Consider the following 20,637-nt stretch of genomic DNA (forward strand, 5'->3'; position numbering starts at 1 on the left):
CACACCATTTGGCTCACTTCTGTCAAAATAATGCAAAAAAAAATAAAAATCATTAAAAGAAAATGCCACGGAAAACTTCTCGCCCGAATGTCTTCTGTGATTTAATTAAACAATTCTTAAAATATTAATTTGTTTAATGTTATTTTCTAAAGTATGTTTTCATCCAAATCATATACACCTTTATCAATGGATATATTGAGTCACATTTTAGCTTTTAGAAATACATTTGTGAGGCTAAAACTTTATTGGAGTTAGTAAGAGGATATCATTTTAAAGAGGGCAAATCTTGCTGATGATTATGGAGTGATTTTACTGAGCTAACATTAATATTTCTATTTTCTTACTTTAGGTATCATTGCCCAATACCCAAGATCTTCTATGTTCAGCTGACAGTAGGAAATAATGAATTTTTTGGGGAAGGAAAGACTCGACAAGCCGCTAGACACAATGCCGCAATGAAAGCCCTTCAAGCACTGCAGAATGAACCTATTCCAGAAAAATCGGCTCAGGTGTGTTGCTGCCGCATGTGGCAGCCTATTTCGTGTGGTCTCCCAGGGGGATTATTGAGAAGACAAATAAGTGCTTTTTTACAAATGAAGGAAGTCTCTGCGGATAGGAGGGAACCCTGGAGAGGTGATCTGCTATGACCTGCTCCTCGGATTGCCTGTGCGCTCACTAGGCTCATGTGTTCCTGCTCGGATGACTTTACCCTTGAGCTCTTTGGTTCGCCCTGTGGAATTCACTTCCCAGGCAAGGCAGGATTTGGGGATGTAAACAAAGATATGAAGTAGCATTCATTTGCCTTGTATTTAATGCTGCACTTTATTGAGCATGGATTACATAGCATTATTAATTTAGAATCAAGGAGTTTAAAGTGGAGGAGATCTTAATGGATTTTTTTAGTCCCACTTTATTTTACCCGGGAGAGTATTGAAGGTGATCTTTAGTGAATTCACCCATTCCCCTTGCTTTAGCTACTTTCTTTATTGCTTCAAAACGCTGTCTCCAGCTCAGGCATGTCTAATAAGTCACCTTCTTATTGAGTTCTCCACTTAGTTATTTGAAACTATGAGGTTCAACCTCTATATAGTTCGCCTTTTCTCAGCCTGTTCTTTCTTCTTTGAGATTTATCGTAGTTAATGGAAGACACAATATTTTTCTTTGTACACCTTCATTATGACTCTTATCTGTTTACTGATCTGTTTTCCCACTAAGTCATAAGCTTCTTGACAGCAGGAATACTGTCTCTTGATCTCTTTATTGCTTACACTGTGTTCAGCATTAATAGGTGTTAAATAGATCAATAAGTAAATTGTTACAGAGCCGGGCACAGAGCTCCAGAATCCTGGTTTGCATTCTGAACTCTTTCTACAACCCAGTCTTCATAGAATATTAAATATCGTATGAAAGTAGAGGTAGTATGTGTGTGTGTGTGTGTGATGGAATTCTCTAAGGATAAACTCAAATTAGTGTATGGTTGAGTAAAAGATTTCCATATTCAGCATCCGTCCTTCTACTTTGGGAAAAAAAACTAAAACCAAATCACAAGAAGCCAGGCAGTAAAGTGCTCAACTACGGTAGTTACATAGGAGTCCACAAGATCCAGTCTCCGGTTTCCTGTCTCCTGTTGTGTTTTAGATAGGTTCTCTTGATTGTAGAATACATGTGAAGTTTGTTATAAAGTGAGGATTCAATGTCATCCTATTTTTATGGTTTAGAATGGCGAATCAGGAAAAGAAATGGATGATGACAAAGATGCAAACAAATCTGAGATCAGCCTAGTGTTTGAAATTGCTCTGAAGCGAAATATGCCCGTCAGTTTTGAGGTATGTGTTCAGCAGAGATCTTCCTCTTTTTTCTTCCATGCTCCTCATTATTTTAAACAAATAAATAAAATTAATAAAATTTTAGTATCTTGAAAGATTTTTGTGCTTCCTTCTGTTCAAACTCTCTATCATGAAATGGTTCAAGCCCTGGGAGAATAGAACTTATTATAATATCATGGATTCCTGCTGATCCCTTCGGCTTTTCTGCATTAAGCCATTTTTTATACGTGATATTTCAGGTTTCATTATAAAATTTATTTCCTGAGTTTAAGATAATTTGTAGTGCCCTGTAAAATTTGGTGTTTTCAGTAAGATCAATTTGAAACTATCCAAGGTAATATTTAGTGACATGTCTATATTAATATCTGATTTCTTTTAAATTTATGGAGGCCACAAGATGTTTAAATTTAATCTTTATAATAAGTTACTAAAAAGTAGTTGAGCAGCACTCTAGCTTACGAGTAGATAAATATGTCACAAAATATTTATAAAATTGAGATACTTAAAAAAGAAAAAATGTTATTATAATACCTCCTTTATTAATTTTGCAACTCAACTATGTAGAGAATAGGCAAAACCCATGAAATAAGCTGAAACAGTCATGGGGTATCCTCCTTCTAATTCTATGATGTTCACCTACCAGAAAGCTCCCACACTTTCCTCACTGGCAGGATCTGCTTATCTCCACTGAGAACCTGTTTGCTTTCTTAGATGCAATTATAAGAAGTTGGGTTATTTGATTGCTCAGCCTGTAATAGATTAAAGGCAGCAAAAAGAGTAAAGCAGGAAGAAAATGTACAAGAAAATTCCTTGCCTGTCGGGCCTGGCAAGAAATGATAGTTTTTAAGAAATATTGAAAACCTATTGAAAGTAATTGCATATACTCAAAAGTCTTTGGAACATGGGGCCTTTGAAAGGCTCCAGTGAACAGAAGTAGGTTTTAGAAGTCTTAGATATCCTTAGAGCCATCGATACAGTATAGTATAGAATACTTAACATTCATAATGAAGATCTAATGTGAGCAACACAAGGTTAAATATTTAGTATATACATATTTTTTAAATTGAGGAAGATGTCCATCAAAGTGGTTAAAATAAACAGTTTTGGTGATTCAACTTGTAAATTTAAATTATTGCAAAGTGTACTTATCATAAATTCCTTATCCCCAATAATATTGGATTATTGAGATATTGTATCATTTCCTAATTGGTATCTGATATTAGAAGACACATTTTTAATATAATTTTCAGTGGTAAACTATTTAACTAAGTAGGGTATCTTTTATAAATCAGAATTTTGAAGGAGACTAAAGTTTTGAGCACTTTTCCAGCTTTGGAAGGTAACTTTCCTCCCAAGGCTGGTATAGTTTAAAAAGAACACATTAGTACAGGTTTAGCAATATTCATAACTGAAAGATTCATAATCCATTACTCTAGAAAGCTAGGTATTTTAATGGCCTAGCTGCTTACCAATTTAAGGTTCATGACCCTTCTGTAAAGCAGCCTTTGAGGTCCCCATCAAAAATAGGTCGTTTATCAACCATCACCTGTTTTTGAGTGGCTTCCACACGTAGGATGCTTTATAGGCTATAGAACTCCAGTAAGACATAGTCCTTGTATCCCAGTAACTTACTCTTACAGAGGAGAAAATTAGATATGTACACAGTTATATACAAATTATCATTCTCTGTACCCAGGGTAATATGGTATGTTTTATGTCCTTAATTTTCCGTTCCATAAGAAACAGGATAACCATAATTAGAACTCTGTATTTTAAGCTAGTAAAACACAATTTTGACCATGAATTGAATGTATTTATTTAGATTTCTGTTTTTCCAACTTCAGTTCATTAAGTGTCATAAGTATTATAAATGAATAGTCCCTGTATAGTATCTTCCTAATAGCTTTGTTAAAAAAATCTATAATTTTGGCCTGATTCTTACTAATAACGAGTTCGATTACATATGAACATTAAAAAAGATTCATGCCACAAGAATGCATCTTAAGCGACTGTTTTGAATATTTTACATGTATGTTTTAGGTTATCAAAGAAAGTGGACCACCACATATGAAAAGCTTTGTCACTCGGGTGTCAGTGGGTGAATTCTCCGCAGAAGGAGAGGGAAACAGCAAAAAACTCTCCAAGAAGCGCGCTGCAACCACTGTCCTACAGGAGCTTAAGAAACTTCCACCTCTTCCTGTGGTTGAAAAGCCAAAACTATTTTTTAAAAAACGCCCTAAAACAATAGTAAAGGTAAGTCTATGCTTGTGACCGTTAGTTTTACTATGTAAAATTGTAGTAACTCTAGCTAAAAGTTTTTTCATAGGGCAGGCATCTAAACCTGTGGGTTCCATGCAGTCTCAGAATCAGGGTTGGGCATGTGTCTGTAAACTAGTAACAATTCTGTTTTGCTTTTAGACACTGGTGTCTCTGTGTTTGTTCATGAAATAATAATACCTTACATATTCATAATTTTTTTTATGGTTTAAAAAATACTTGGGGAGTTCCCATTGTGGCTCAGTGGTTAACGAATCCAACTAGGAACCATGAGGTTTCGGGTTCGATCCCTGGCCCTGCTCAGTGGGTTAAGGATCTCACATTGTCTTGAGCTGTGGTGTAGTTTGCAGACGTCGCTTGGATCCTACATTGCTGTGGCTGTGGCGTAGTTCGGCGGCTACAGCTCTGATTAGACCCTTAGCCTGGGAACCTCCATGTGCCGCAGATGTGGCCCTAGAAAATACAACCCCCCCAAAAAAAAAACTTGCCCGTTCATGACCACATTTGGAAAAATTCTCGTCATGGTTGTGTAAGGCAGATGTTAGCCCTCATTTTACACATAAGGTTTTATGCAACGTATTCAAAGGATTTTCTTACTTGTATCCACCTATCATGCGGAGCAACCTGAACTACACATCTGTGATCCAGTGTTCATTCTGCAAACACCATTGCTATATGGTGACTTCTTAGGATTTCAGGAAATGGTAATAAGATGCAGAGCAATAATCATATGAGTAATACTAACACTGTTGACAGGAGCTGCAGCTGGTAAATACAAAGCACTTGCCAGATGTGGTCCCAGCCCTTCACTTGCTTTATCATGTTTAGTCCTCATAGCAGCCCTATGAGGTCAACGGGATGATTTGGTTTCCATTTTTTTCGGGCATATGTACATTGCCAAAGAAGAATATAGAACACAACTTTTCACGATGTTATGACTCTTTACTAAATCAGACTGTATTTATATTAACCAAAAAAGAAAAAAAGAAGAGGTCACAGGAATGAGGTAAAGTGGCACTTAGCTCAGAACAGTGCCCATGAATGCCCGGTGTGTATGACATGGATATAGCTGGAGTCCTGCTTCCTGAGAGAGCCTTAAACTGCCAGCACATCAATGGCCAGTGCAGCCTTGCCTATTTAGCAGACTTCTTCAGACTAGGCTCTACAAATCAAGGGTAGCAGAAGTGAAGTACGTTTTATCTTTGATGAATTTCTTTTGTTTAGATCACGCAGTGGCACAACTGAAGTGTTTTTTATAGGTTTTATGCTTTTGTACCTTTGCTTTATTTAAAAACACATGCATATAGGGAGGCAGGATCGAGATGGTGGAGGAGTAAGATGTGGCACTCATCTTCTCCCACAAATGCAACAACAAAAAAACCTCATTTGCAGTGTAGAATGCTTCACACAGAACATCTATTGAACGCTGGCAGAAGACATAAAACCTCCAGAAAGGGCAAGAAACTTTCCGCATAACTGGGTAGAACAAAAGGAAAACAAAATGGAGAAAAAAAAAATCAGAACAGGACTAGCATTTCTGAGAAGGAGCTGTGAAAGAGGAAAGGAACCTATGCCCTGGGAAGCCACCTAACTGACGGGGAGATCAGCTGAGATGGAGGGACCTCAAAGACTCAGGAAAAAGCAGAGCAGCTGGACTGTGGAGGGCAAAGCAGAGAGAGAGCTGAAAAGACCATCAGTACCACCACCCCTGGACATCACAGTCAGAGATGCTCGGTCAGGGGCTGGGCACTGAGACGTAGGCTCCAGAAGTCAGTTCCCAGGAGAGGACTAGGGTTGGCTGTATGGAGACAGCTTGAGGGACTAGGGAGCAGTGTACCAAGGGCTGGGGGGCAGAACGCCACAGCCAAGGGAACTTGGGAAGAGGTCTGGACCCACGGGAAAAGAAAGGTGCCACTGTTGGGGAAGGCAAGAGAAGGGGAGGTGGACTGCCACAGGAATATCTTTCTCTGCACACGTGCAGACTCTCAGAAGGTGGGGCTATGGGTAGCGAGGCACCTCTTGTGTGGGCAATGGGTGGCGGTGCCTCTTGGTGTGGGCTTAGCTGGGTAGGGTACCTCTTGCATGGTCTATAGGTGGTAGGGGCAAACCACTGCAGTTTATCTTAGACTCCAGAGGTGAGCATGGCCTGCCACCACTAGGGGTCTGTGCGCTGGCACCACCTGCAGCCCCTCTGCATCTCAGAGGTTGGCACAGAGGAGGGCACTGCAACTGAGCACCACCCATTGTTGCTCTCACTCCCCTGGGAACACTCATGCCCTACCACTGCCACTGCCAAATGCTCTGGGTACCACCTACACCTGCCTGAGGGTCACTGCCACGTCCCAGGGCCCTGCAACTAGGAGCAGTATGTACCACCTTCCTGCAGGTCCTTGCCACTGTCAACCAGGCAGTGGCTACTAAACCTGTCAATTACCTCCATCTCCCTGGAATCACATACAGCACCCTACCTGCACACACTGAGGAAAGAGACAGCAAACATCCAAACCAAAAGCAGCCCTGATGCCCCAAATAAACAGTAAGCCCTCACAAAATACCTAGGGGTTCTCTCGCATATAAGTAGCCCTCCAAGCCTACAGTAGTTGTTTTCCTTAAACTCACAGAACAAGAAAAATATAAGCAAAATGAAGAAGCTCAGGAACCATTCCCAGTTGAAAAAACAGGAGAATTCCCCTGAGGGAGCAAACAAAGAAACAGACCTCTGCAGTCTAATAGACACCAAGTTCAAAAAGGAGATAGTGAAGATACTGAAGGAATTAAGAGTGAATATGAAGGAATTAAGAGCAAATATGAACAGTAATGCAGATTACTTTAGAAAGAAACTAGAAAATATAACTCATATATATAAATTAGAAAATTTATTTGCAGAGATGCAAGCAAAGTTAAAGTCACTGAAGAGCAGAATGAATAATGCAGAGGAACGAATTAGTGACTTGGAAGATGGAATAATGGAAGTCACTGAATCAGGACAGCAAGGATTCCAGAAAGAGAAGAAAAAAAAAGGGGGGGGGGTTGAAAACAGTTGAAAAAATTATGGCTGAAAACTTTGTAAATCTAGAGGAAACAGACATCAAGATAGGGAAGCACAGAGGGCCCCAAACAAGTTGAACCCAAACAGGCCCACGCCAAGACATATTATAATAACAATGGCAAAAGTTGAAGATAAAAAGAGGATTCTAAAGGCAGGTAGAGAAAAAGTGTTAATTATAAGAGAACCCCCTTAAGGCTATCAGCTGATTTCTCTCAGTAACGCTACAGGCCAGAAGAGAGTGGCAAAATATATTCAAAGTTCTAAAAGGAAAAAATTGCAAAAATATCATTTAAAATAGAAGGAGAAATAAAAAATTTCTCTAACAAACAAAAACAAAAAGAGTACAGCAATACTAAACCCATTCTAAAAGAAATACTGAAAGGGCTCCTCTAAATAACAAGGAAGGGAAATTCCCTTCGTGGCTCAGTGGCTAACATACCCGACTAGGATCCACGAGGATGCAGGTTCAATCCCTGGCCTCGCTTAGTGGGTTAAGGATCCAGCGTTGCCTTGAGCTGTGATATAGGTCGCAGACGCATCTCAGAGCCCATGTTGCTGTGGCTGTGGTGTAAGCCAGCACTTGTAGCTCTGATTTGACCCCTAGCCTGGAAACTTCCATATGCTGTGGGTATGGCCCTAAAAAGCAATAAATAAATAAATAAATAAAAGGAAGTAAGAAGAAATAGGATGGAGGAAATCATAATTGGAAAGTAATCACTTAAGCCAGTATACAGATCTAAAAGGGGGAAAAAAAAAAAAAAGACTATTGAAAAGCAATGATAAACACAAGGAACAACAGAAGGATAAACCTGAAGGTTGTTAAAAGAGGACATCAAAATCATAAAATGTGGTGTAGGAAAGTAAGAAAATCAATTTTTTTAATGTGTTTGAGCCTGTGTGACTATCAGGCTAAAGCAAGGAGATACAGGAAGGGGTTAACATACTTGAAAAACAGGGCAACCACAAATAACAACCAAATAATACATTCACAGAAACTAAAAAGGGGACATAAGCATAAAATAAAAGGAAATCATCCATCCAAAAAAAGCAAGTAACAGGAGAAACACAGGATCAACTTGACAACAAGGTTTAAAATGGCAATAAATACGTATTTATCAATAATTGCCTTGAATGTCAATGGACTGAATGCTCCAATCAAAAGACATAGAGTGGCAGATTGGATTAAAAAAACAAGAGGCTACAACATACTGCCTACAAGAGACTCACCTTAGGGCAGAGGACATATACAAATTGAAAGTGAGGGGATGGAAAAAGATATTTCATGTGAATGGAAAAGACAGGAAAGCGGGAGTTGCAATATTCATATCAGACAAAATAGACTTTAAAGAAAGACAAAGAAGAATACTATTTAATGATAAAAGGATCCATTCAAGAAGAGGATGTTACAGTCATCAATATATATATGCTGCTGATAAAGGAGGACCCAGTTACAACAAATACTAACAGACGTAGTAGGAGACATGGCTTGGATTGGTGTTGCTGTGGCTGTGATGTAGGCCAGCAGCTGCAGCTCTGATTCGACCCCTAGCCCAGGAGCTTTCATATGCTGTGGATGCAGCCCTGAAAAGAAAAAAAAAAAAAATGTGGTACCTGTACACACTGGAATACTACTCAGACATAAAAAAGAATAAAATAAAGCAGCAACATGGATGGAACTAGAGACTCTCATACTAAGTGAAATAATCAGAAAGAGAAAGATAAATATCACATGATATCACTTACATCTGGCATCTAATATATGGCACAAATGAACCTGTCTACAGAAAAGAAACAAAGTCATGGACATGGAGAACAGACTTGTGGTTGCCAAGAGGGAGGGAGAAGGAGTGGGACTGAGTGGGAGTTTGAGATTAGTAGATGCAAACTATTGAATTTGGAGTGGATAAGCAATGAAATCCTGCTGTATTGCACAGGGAACTATATTTAATCACCTGTGATGGAACATGATGGAGGATAATGTGAGAGAAAGAATGTACATGTATAACTGGGTCATGTTGCTGTGCAGCAGAAACTGATAGAACAGTGTAAATCAATGGTAATAAAATTTTTAAAAAGAACACATGCATATATATATTTATGTAAATAAATACCTTCTTAAACAACCATTAAATACTTGTTCTTTTTAATGAGGACTGTCATTACTTCCCTGAGGGGCTCTAGGTTATACATTCCCTGAAATAGCATTCTGTGTTATATGCAAGATAGACTAAAAATAAATGCCAAATAGATCCACTCATCATGAGTCATAGTGGTTTTGAGGACCGGCTTCCATTTATATGTTGCCATTTATATGAGCCACATGGTCAGGGAGTAGGATATGGCCGTTAAGAAAATGACCATTAGAGTCATGTCTGGTGACCTTGGAGTAGGAATCTGTGTGACCGGAGTAAGTTACCTAACTTTTCTAATCTTTCATTTCTTTATAATAGGAATAATAATTGAACTTGCTTCGTAGGATTGATATGTAAATAATACAAAGAATGCATTAGTAATTATTGTCAAATATTTAATTAACATGACAGATAGTAAGTACTCAATAAGTATTAGCTGTTTTATTTTATAATTAATTCTCTCTGTTCACATTTTGTATGTGTATGAATGTATAAATCTTTTTATGTGTAGGATCTATAGCTTCTTCCCATAGGAAGAACAGTGCTCTATATCAGAATGGCAGTGCAAGTACATTTAGAATGGATAGGCAATGGGGTCCTGCTGTACAGCTCAGGGAACTATGTCCAATCTTTTGGGTTAGAACATGATGGAAGATACTATGAAAAAAAAAGAATATATATATATATATATATATATATATATGGGCTATTTTGCTTTTCAACAGAAATTGAAGGAACATTGCAAATCAACTATAATAAATTTTTTTTTTAAGACGGCACTGCAAAACTGGTTACAATAACATCCATCTATTAAACTAAGTCTATTCTTTTTTTTTTTTGGCTTTTTTGTCTTTTTTTTTTGTTGTTGTTGTTGTGGTTGTTGCTATTTCTTGGGCCGCTCCCGCGGCATATGGAGGTTCCCAGGCTAGGGGTTGAATCGGAGCTGTAGCCACCGGCCTACGCCAGAGCCACAGCAACGCGGGATCCGTGCCGCGTCTGCAACCTACACCACAGCTCACGGCAACGCCAGACCGTTAACCCACTGAGCAAGGGCAGGGACCGAACCCGCAACCTCATGGTTCCTAGTCGGATTCGTTAACCACTGCGCCACGACGGGAACTCCTAAGTCTATTCTTAATAAATTAAGAATAATAAGTCTTTAGAAAGGATTTGTGTATTTAATAGTAGAATATAAATAGAACCCTGTTATTTTATTTAAAAATTTTTTTTATGGCTGCACCCATGGCATATGGAAGATCTGGGCCAGGGATTGAATCCAAGCCACAGCCGCAGCCTACACCACAGCTATTGCAATGCAGAAACCTTTAATCCCCTTTGCTGGGCCAGGGATCAAACCTGTGCCTTCACAGTAACCCAGGCTGCTGCATTTGGATTCTTAACCCACTGTGTGATGGTGGGAACTCCTCCTGTTCCTTGTAACTATAACCATTAAAAGCAAGAGTATTGTTTAAGTGTTGCTCCCCAGAGAGGGGAGAAACATTTTGAATTTTCAGAATTATTTGCTACTACTTCTAGTATATAAGCATATTATTCCAGAACTTTCTTCCTATCCACCATTCACATCTCAGCTTAACTTGACTTCTTCAGGGAAGCCTTCTCTGATCCTCCCCCAGTCCAGAATCAGTTAGCCCCCTGCATTTTTTCCTTACATACATCATACTTGGAATTACTCGTACCATATCTGGCTTATGTTAAAATAAGTCTATAGATATCCTCTGAAATGTAAGGTTATTTTGAGGAAGGAGCATGCATACATTGAGTTAGAATGTAGATAATTTGGGGTATGATCAGACCTTACAGTGGGCCAATAAATGGGTCAGCTTGGGATAGTATCTTGATTTTTAGCATTTTTGTCACTTCCTTATGTTTTACACATCTAGGGTCTATCATTCCTTATTATGCAATAGAAATAGAGGAAATATCTGTTAATAATTAGCCTTCATTTTATTTAAAATAATGAATCTATAACATTGTCTCATTTGATTCTCTTAATCACTCTATAATGTAGGTATTATCCACATTTTACAGATGATGTTCTTGGTGTTTAAGAAACTTTTCTAAGATCATGGAGCAGAGTCAGGTTTCAGGTCCAGTCATGTCTGATGTCATGAAATTGCTTGGTTGTGAACTCTTTTTGGATTTTAATTTACAGAGTTATTTTGTTAAAATGTAAGACTGCCCTGATGGTGTCTTTGGGTTCATATCCTGTTTTTTGAATGTAATTCTCTTCTATAAGATGAGGCCTCAAAGAAAGCTTTCTGATGTGGGAGATAAAGTTTCCTGGACTCAGCTGTTATAAGAGTGTCCTTATTGGTTTGTAGAATGATTATCTAAGACTTGATATCCAAGGAATAACTTAATTTTCAAGGGTGCTCATAGTTAATAAGGGAGGTAACCAGTCATTCTTAATGTTCTTTCAGCTGCATTATTCTCTAATTGGATTTATGCATCTCATTCTGTGTCATTGGACTCTGTATCACCAACATTGTCTTTGGAAATTATAGTCTTATAAAAGAGGCAAATTAAACAGGAATAAGGCAGCATACCACTGGAAATACTCGTTTATTTGACCATCTTCATGCATTAGGTACACATCTTCTAGTGCTGGTCACAAGAGCTTGCCTTTATGTTTTCAGCGGCATCCCAGTCTTATAAGTTATTGTCTGTATTTGTCTTTTCTTATCAGCCCTTCTTCTATTTTTTCCATGTTTTGGTTTGCAAATAGATGTGGAAACCAGTATTTTATCAAAAGCTGAAATTTTCATTTTCTTTCTCCCCTCCCCTACTCAGCTATTGCAGTATTGAAGTTCTCAGTCTTTTCCCATTCTTACTGTCTCCTAGGCTTCTCTTCATACTCCCAGGCCTTCAATTTAGTCTTTACATACACGTATCCCCAAATACAGTCTGTGCTCGGCACTGGCTCTTGGGCATCTCCCCTTAATATTTCACAGGCACCTGAAGCTCTGTCCCAGACTCATCACATTCCCTTCTGAACCATTCCTATTCCTCCTGCATTCCTTATCATAGTGACTGTCAACCCCATCCAGCTGCTGAAACAAAACTGGGAGTCATTTTTGACTTCTCTCTTACCCCTTATATTGGGTCAATCATCAAGTCCTCTTGAGTTCTTCACTTAAATATTTCCTAGGTTGGTCTGTTTCTTTCCATCCCTCTGTCACCCTTTTCATCCAAACTCATAATCATCTGTTGCCTGAACTACTATTTTTAATTGGCTTCCTGCAAATACCTGAAATCAAATGATCTTTTTAAGTGTTCTCTTTCAGGAGTTCCCATCGTGGTTCAGCAGTTAACAAACCCGACTAGCATCCACGAGGACACCGGTTCGATCCCTGGCCTTGCTCAGTGGGTTAAGGATCCGGCATTGCCATGGGCTGTTGTGTAGGCCGCAGATGCGGCTTGGATCCCAAATTGCTGTGGCTGTGGTGTAGCCGGCGGCTTCAGCTCTGATTTGACCTCTAGCCTAGGAACCTCCATATGCCGCGGTTGCAGCCCTAAAAAGACGAAAGACAAAAAAAAAAAAGTGTTCTCTTTCAGAAATACTGATCAGATCATGTCGTGTCTCTGCTTAAAGTTTTTTAGTGATTTCTCACTGTTCTCTGGATAAAGTCCAAAATGCGCAAAACTTAATTTAACAGACCTTGCAGAATCTGACCTGGAGGCCCTCCCTCCAACCCCAAACTAGGTGTGATGGAGACTCAACAGCTATCAGGAAAAGCTAAGATTATGTAGTGGCTCTTCCATAAGTTTAGCATAACATATATAAAGAGTAACATAGTGATAATCCTTGTCTCTAATACTTGTTTTAGAATAAATTTTCACAGATGGAAATAAAGCCCTGACCATATGACATGCAGACCTTCATCTCTAGGAATAATATATGAATAAAGCTGGTTTGCATGCAGAAAGGGTATTTAATTTGTAAAGGTTTTTTATTTTTAAACCTTTTAGGAGCCACTAAAAAAAAGCTATGCACAAACTTTTGAATAAGTTTTTATCAAGCTTTATTCATAAATATTACCTTAAATATAAGTTAAAAACAAGTACCTTCTAAAAGGTTTCTGTAGAATGTGTGCATAAGTTAAATAGCATACACATTCTATTAAAAGTAAGTAACACCCACTGTCCAGCTTGAATATTGAGTATCTCTTTGAAGCTGCCTGTATGCCCCCTTCAGCCACATCCTGATACCTCCTCCCATAACCATCATTATAAGTTTTGTGTTTAATGTTTTGTGACCTGACAGTTTTGCTACATGTTTGTGGTTCTGAAAAATGGTTATTTGGTTAATTTCTAAAATAGCTTTATTGAAGTGTAATTGATATAGAGTGAACTGTACATATTTAAAGTGTACTGTTTGATAGGATGTGATATACATATACACTTGTGAAACAATGACCACAGTCAGGAAATGAACCTATTCATTGCTCCCCAAAGTTCCCTCATTCTCCTCTTTGTAATCCCCTCACCCTCAATTTCCAAGCAACCACTCTCTTTTTGACTAGCTTCTTTCACTCAGCATAATAATTCTGAAATTCATCCATTTTGTTGTTTTTAACTGTTGGTTCTGTTTTATTGCTAAGTGGTATTATATTGAATGGATATACCATAGTTTGTTTATTCATTCACCCTTTGATGGATATTAGGGATGTTTCTAGTATGGGTCTATTAAAAATAAAGCTGCTGTGGACATTGGTGTCTAAGTCTTAAAGGCATATGCTTTTAATTCTCTTGGGTAAATACTTAGGAGTGAATGACACCATCATTCAGTAGGTATGTATTCAACATTTTAAGAAACTGCCAGTTTTTTTTTCAAAGTGATTGAACCATTTTGTATTCCCAGTAGCCACGTGTGAGAATTCTACTATTTGCACATCATTTCTAACACACAGTATAGTCTTAAATTTCAGTTGTTTAAATACATGCATATTGATAACCTCATTGTAGTTTTATACTTCAGAATTCTCCAGTGACTAGTGATAGAGTATTTTTTAATATACAAATAGCCCATGAAGCTTGATGAAGTGTCGTTCCAGTGTTTTGCTCGCTTAAAATTTTAAAGTGATAATTTAAATAAGAACAAATAATACATTTTATATAATAAATGTTTTATTGACTTTTGAAAAGTTCTCTATTCTGGGTACAATTTTTTTTTGTCAGATATGTGCAAATATTTTCTTCAAGCCTGTGATTTGGCCTTTTTAAATAACAGAAATTACTAATTTTGACAAACTTCAATTTATTATTAATGAATGTGATTTAGTGTTCTAAGAAATTGTTAAATGAAGCCACAAAAATTTCCCCCATATTTTTAGAAGTTTTAATTTTAGATGTTACATTTATGTGTATGAGCCATTTTGAATTAATTTTTGTATGAGATATGGATTGAAGTTTTGGGTTTTTTTCCATGTGAATATCCAGTTGTTACAGTACTATTGATTGAAAGTATTACCCTTTCTCCACTGAATGGCATTTGCACCTTTGATAACCATGTATGTGTGGCTCTATCCCCAGATATTGTTATGTTTCAATGGTCTCTGTGTCTGTCTTTAGACTGTGTCACTGTACTATCTTGATTACTATAGCTTTATAATAAATCTTGAAATCAGGCAGTCTGACTCTTCCAACTATGTTCTTTTTTCAAAGTTGTTTTTTTGTTTGTCCTTTGCATTTCCATATGAATTTTAAGCTTTGAATTATTATTAATAAACCAAAAATTAATTATTAATTAATGACTAACTAATAAGCCAAAAAAGAACATGCATGGATTTTGATGGGGATTGCAATGAATTGATTGGTTTGAGGAGTATTGACATTTGAAAAATATTGCATCTGCTGATCCATGAACTGTCTACTTACTGAGATTTTATTTACTTTTGCCAGTGTTTTGTAGTTTTAATGTGCTTTACATAAATTATATTGTACTTCATATATTCTTCTGTGCTTGTTTTTCTCACTTAACATTTTTTCCCTTAAATTCATTCATCTTGATGAATGAACTAAGAAACTGCCAGTTTTCATTTTCACTGCTGTGTGCCATTCCTTTGTATGAATATGCCATAACTTATTTATTCTTTTATAAATGAATGTTTAGGTTTTTTCTCTTTTTTTGCTATTTCAAATAATGCAGCTGTGGATACTACCGTACAAATGAGCCAACGCATTTGAGTAACAGTTTCCTAGTTGAATAGACTACTGAGGAGTGGGTCATTGGCTTTGCTAGACGTTGTCAAATTGTTTTCCAATTTACATGATGGTCAGTACTGTATACGTTTTTGTTACTCCCCATCTTCACCAACGGAAGCTGTCAGACTTCTTAATTTTCACTAAGTTGACAGGTGAAATAGTATCTCACTGGTTTTAGTATGCATTTTCTGAGTCTTAATGAGATGATTTTTTTATATGTTCTTTTCTTCTGTTAAATATCTGTTCATCTCATTTGCTGTTTTTTTCTTTTAGATTGTCTTTTTCTTAATACTTTTTAGAAGTTTTAAAAATATGCTTTGGATATTGGATATATATATATTTAGATATTTGTATTGCAAATATCTCTTCTCAGTTCCTGGCTTGTCTTCTTACATTCGTTTGGGTGTTTGTTTTGTTTTGAAGCATTTCCTACTATATTAAAGAGTTTAAAAGGATAGTAGACCCAACTTATCAATGTCATCTCTGAGCCCTCACTCTTATAGAAGCCTTAGTTTCTGAACCATTTAATGATTTTCCTTTAAAGTTTTCATAATTTTCATTTATTTTCTCTAGTCACAGTTTCGGGGTGCAGGAGAGGAAGCGAAAACCATGGTTTCTTTAAGGACCCTGTGACAAGTTTTACAAGCATGTTTTCAATTTTTTTTTCTTCTATGATTTTTTAGGCTGGACCAGAATATGGTCAAGGAATGAACCCCATTAGCCGCCTGGCTCAAATTCAACAGGCCAAAAAGGAAAAGGAGCCAGATTATGTTTTGCTTTCGGAAAGAGGAATGCCTCGACGTCGGGAATTTGTGATGCAGGTATTTCTAACTTTTATATTAAAGGCTTCTTCTAACTCTTGAAAAAATTTAGAAATCCTGATGCTGAAATAGAGATGTGGTGGAAAGGAAAACTAGGAATTAACAGTAGAAAGTAAAATTGTTGACAGGTAAAGCATTTATTCCCTCCAGGCGCATCTACCAACTTGGTTGAAACATTCAAATGTCAAGGACATGTCAGAATGAGACAGCAGGAGGTTTCGGAGGGACTGTAAGTTCACACAGGTTATTTACTGCAAGTTCGTCTTTTAGAGTGCCTATCTCTAACTTAATGTGTTGCAATCTGCAGCTGGACTCTATTAACTACTGGGAATAAAAGACAGATGGAATTAGAAACAGAACTTAGAAGGATGGATGTAGTATATGGAACAGGGCCAAGAGCATGAGCTTTGAGGTTATTAGAAAAATTAGCAAAAGAGCTAGTTGGCTACTTAATTGTGGTGAGGACAAAGGGGCTCAGAATTGCTGAGAGATTTAACTGCTATGTTGTGTGGCCAAGAAAACTGAAGAATGGCTGCTGGTGTATTGATAGGTGGGGACTGGGAATGAGGGGAAATGCCTAAAATGCCTTCCTCCTTTTTATTTTATTAATTTATTGTTTTTTAGGGCTGTACCTGCGTCATATGGAAGTTCCCAGGCTAGGGGTCGAATCAGAGCTGCAGTTGCCAGCCTACATCACAGCCACAGCAATGCCAGGTCTGAGCCGCATCCACAACCTCCACCACTGCTCATGGCCATGCCAGATCCTTAACCCATTGAGCAGGGCCGGGGATTAAACCCACATCCTCATGGATACTAGTCAGGTTCGTTATTCCTGAGCCCTCCTCTTTTTAAAATCCTACCTCTCCATCTTCATTTGCCAACTCAGGCTGTGGTATCACAGAAACCTTTAATTTTTATTATGAAAATTTCAAACATATCCAGAGTTGCATATACAGAATAGGATGCTATAAAGAATGGTATAATGGAATAGTGTAATGGCATACTGGGAAATATGCCCATCACCCCAAAACAATTAATTACTGCTGCATTTGTTTTAGCCATCAGTTTTTATCCCCTCCCTCTCTCCTTCCCTCCCCTCCATCTTTCCTTCTTTTCCCGATGTAATTTAAAGCTAATTTCTAACCGCATGTCGTCTTAGCCTAAATACTTAGCACGTATCTCTAAAAAATACAGAATTTTTTCTCACTTTTTTTACATTAGGCATGGGGCATTAGAATCATTCTGTACCTCATCCGTATTTAAATTCTCCTTATTGTCTGAACTATCTTTGTTGTAATAGGCTTGTCAAAGAAACTTTTTCCAGAGAAACGTGTGCATCTCACTTTTAATATAAGCCAGTTACAATCAGCAGATGTTTCTTAAGTGCTGACCATGTGTGGGATGTTTGGACTCCGTCTCATGTGTCTCATGTTGAGGAACATTTCATGCATGTCTGATTTTACCTTCCTTCCTAATTTATAATCCCTATTTCTCTATCTCACAGTACCAAATATGGTGGTATGTATACAGTAGGACCTTCATAAACTTATGATGTGTATTTGTTGCTTACTTGCCTGCCTGATTGAGAGATGGTATGCTGGGCTTTTGTTGGAGGTATAAACTAATGATGTAGTTACAGGTAAACCACGGTTAGGGACTTAGATATCCAAAGAGGGGGATATTCTTCTGTGATTAGTAAATACATTATTATTTGGATGTCATTATGACCCAGAACAGTGTTGTTTCAGTGTTATCACTTTGAAAAACATATACACTGATTTTCTTTTTACATTCTTTTTTTTTTTTTTTGGTCTTTTTAGGGCTATACCTATGGCGTATGGAAGTTCCCAGGCTAGGGGTAGAATCAGAGATGCAGCTGCCAGCCTACACCACAGCCACAGCAATGCGGGATCTGAGCCATATCTGCGACCTACACCATCATTCATGGCAACACTGGATCCTTAACCCACTGAGTAAGGCCAAAGATCAAATTGTGTCCTCATGGATGCTAGTCGAGTTCGTAACCCGCTGAGCCACAAGGGTAACACTCTTACATTCTTAACTTTGAAGAATTCTAGAAAGTATTCTTTGAACTCCAAAACTTGAAGGAAAAAAAATCACCTAAATTTTTGACCTGTGTTAGGAATAAAAGCTGACTTTGACTTTATCAATTCCTTTTCTGTAGAGAATATTGAGTACCCCTTTTGAAAGAGGAATTTAGAATATCTTAGGCTAGCTTCCATTTTATAGGTATTCATAAACGTTTTAGTCAAACAGAAACATTTGGCTATGCTTTTAAATGTTTTCACACTGAATTCATATTGTTTTTTCCATTTTCTGAAAGCCCCAGTGGGTTCATTACAGCATTGCGGCAACTTCCTCAAAGTAAAGATTTTGTATAAACTGCTTAAGCACTGTTAATCATTTGTTACAATTGAATGTGGACATCAGCTATCTAAAGATAATATACACATATTTGTCTGTCACCAAAAATCCCCACAAACAAATATTTGGTATAAAATGGGTGTATTTATATTGATTACTAGGTAAAGGAAAAACTCTGATGACGTTATTTGGATATTTAGTTCCAGAGCAAATTTCTTAAAGTTTTTTTATTTTTTCAGGAGAGGAGTATTTTAATTTTTCAAAGAGAAACTAATGATAATTAAACTAAATTATGTCTTAGCACATCCTATTTATTATATATCATCATATGATGTCAGTTTTTCTACCTGTGATGAAGATCTCCAGGTTTTAAAAAAATATACATAAAGGAAATTTCATTGCTTTTATTTGTGATTCAGTGAAAGATAATTAAAGTTCTGGAACATGTTATTTTAGAACTTTTTCTTAGTTTTTTGAGGGCTTGATTAATTTAAATGAGTAGTTTAAATACATAGCTGGTAGTCTTAAATTTATTGCATAGCAAAATAATTGAACCTCTTTGCAGAAAAATGAACATTTGTAACAATCCTATAATGGTTGTAAAATATCTGAGTTTTCAAGGAAGATGACTTTGGGAAGTTCACTCACATACTTACCTGACTTTCATTATGCAGTGATTTTCTTTTTTGAGTGACCATTGTGTGTGCTGGCCAGGAATCAGAGTCCTTTGGCATAGTGATCTTTTTTAATACTAACAAATAACTCTGGGGTAACCAACTACTCACAAGCTATTGAACCATGCAACTGGAAAAACTTGCGTGCAACAAGAGGTGGGTGAATGGGAAAAGTGGATCTGGAAGCACCCGTTTTGGAAGTAAGTCTAGAGGTATCAGAGTAGGTCTGACAGAGAGCCAGCAGACACATATCTAAGGTGAACGCTGTGACGGGAACCCCATCACCCAAGGAGCAGGAACCTGGAGCCAAAGGGCATCAGGCCTGGGTAGATAAATGAGATTTAGGGGTGAAGCAGTAGCAGAAGAATTAACTGAGAAGGAGGAGATGTATATAGCATCTAAAAACAGATGAAACATTCCTCACTGATCAGTTATCTTTTGCTGCTATTTGCTTTGGCATGTCTTTTGACCCTTAGAGCAGTAGAGGAAGCTTCTGACGTAGCTGGCTTAATCCTTTCGCCAGCAAGCATTCCAGCAACAACACAGGGGCTGGGGAAGCTGGGGAACAAACCAAGCACTGGAAAAAACAACAGGTAGCAGAAGCTGGCTGTAGCCAAAGACTCGAGGATATTATACACAGAGCCTGTTGTTCAGGTCAGGTGCAGGCCAACACAGAGATGGGAGATGTGGTCTTTGTTCACCCAGCTCCAGGGATCTGCTGAGACTAGCACTCAATCAGTGCTTCTGAGTGGGGTCAGCACATAGATGGTGATTTGTCAGTGTGGTGGTTTCTGGTTTCAGAAGAAAAAGCAGTGAACTATTTCAGAAACAGTGCACAAATTTGAACTATAAGATTTGTGATAGTGGTTAGAGATTCTGCAATGCGTCCATTTTTAGTGTCTCATATACAAGAAGTATGTCATTTAGTTCATTCTGAGTAAAACCGTCTAGAAAGTATAATTTCTTTGTCCTATAATTTGTACATTATTTACTTTACTTTGCTAATTAAAAAAAAATGTTGTGTTGTATATCTCTGATTCCTTAAAAGCACTTGGTTCGCCGGAGCTTGAAAGTAGTGATAGAATAGTAAAACAAATAAAACTGTCAATAATCGTTTAAGAATAAATGGTAAACAGCACATGTGTGGATACCAGATAGAAATCTCTGTGTTCTGACGTAAGTGAAATAACCAGTGTTATGATTTCACATGAGAGCTAAAAAAGAGAAATATGGGTAGAATTGTCATGC

At 37.6% G+C, this 20,637-nt stretch overlaps 1 protein-coding gene across 12 annotated transcripts in view; it reads left to right on the forward strand.

The window, feature by feature from the left end:
• Nucleotides 1–20,637, forward strand: part of STAU2 (staufen double-stranded RNA binding protein 2) — a 314,299-nt gene that overhangs the window by 103,183 nt on the left and 190,479 nt on the right. For all 12 annotated transcript variants that reach the window (XM_047783746.1, XM_047783751.1, XM_047783744.1 and 9 more), the window contains 4 exons: nucleotides 350–509; nucleotides 1,719–1,826; nucleotides 3,867–4,079; nucleotides 16,193–16,330. In XM_047783746.1, coding sequence (XP_047639702.1) covers nucleotides 350–509; nucleotides 1,719–1,826; nucleotides 3,867–4,079; nucleotides 16,193–16,330 — 619 coding nt within the window. The remainder of the gene's footprint in view (nucleotides 1–349; nucleotides 510–1,718; nucleotides 1,827–3,866; nucleotides 4,080–16,192; nucleotides 16,331–20,637) is intronic.

Source organism: Phacochoerus africanus, chromosome 6 (assembly GCF_016906955.1).
Source record: "Phacochoerus africanus isolate WHEZ1 chromosome 6, ROS_Pafr_v1, whole genome shotgun sequence".
In the NCBI taxonomy this organism is placed as follows: domain Eukaryota; kingdom Metazoa; phylum Chordata; class Mammalia; order Artiodactyla; family Suidae; genus Phacochoerus; species Phacochoerus africanus.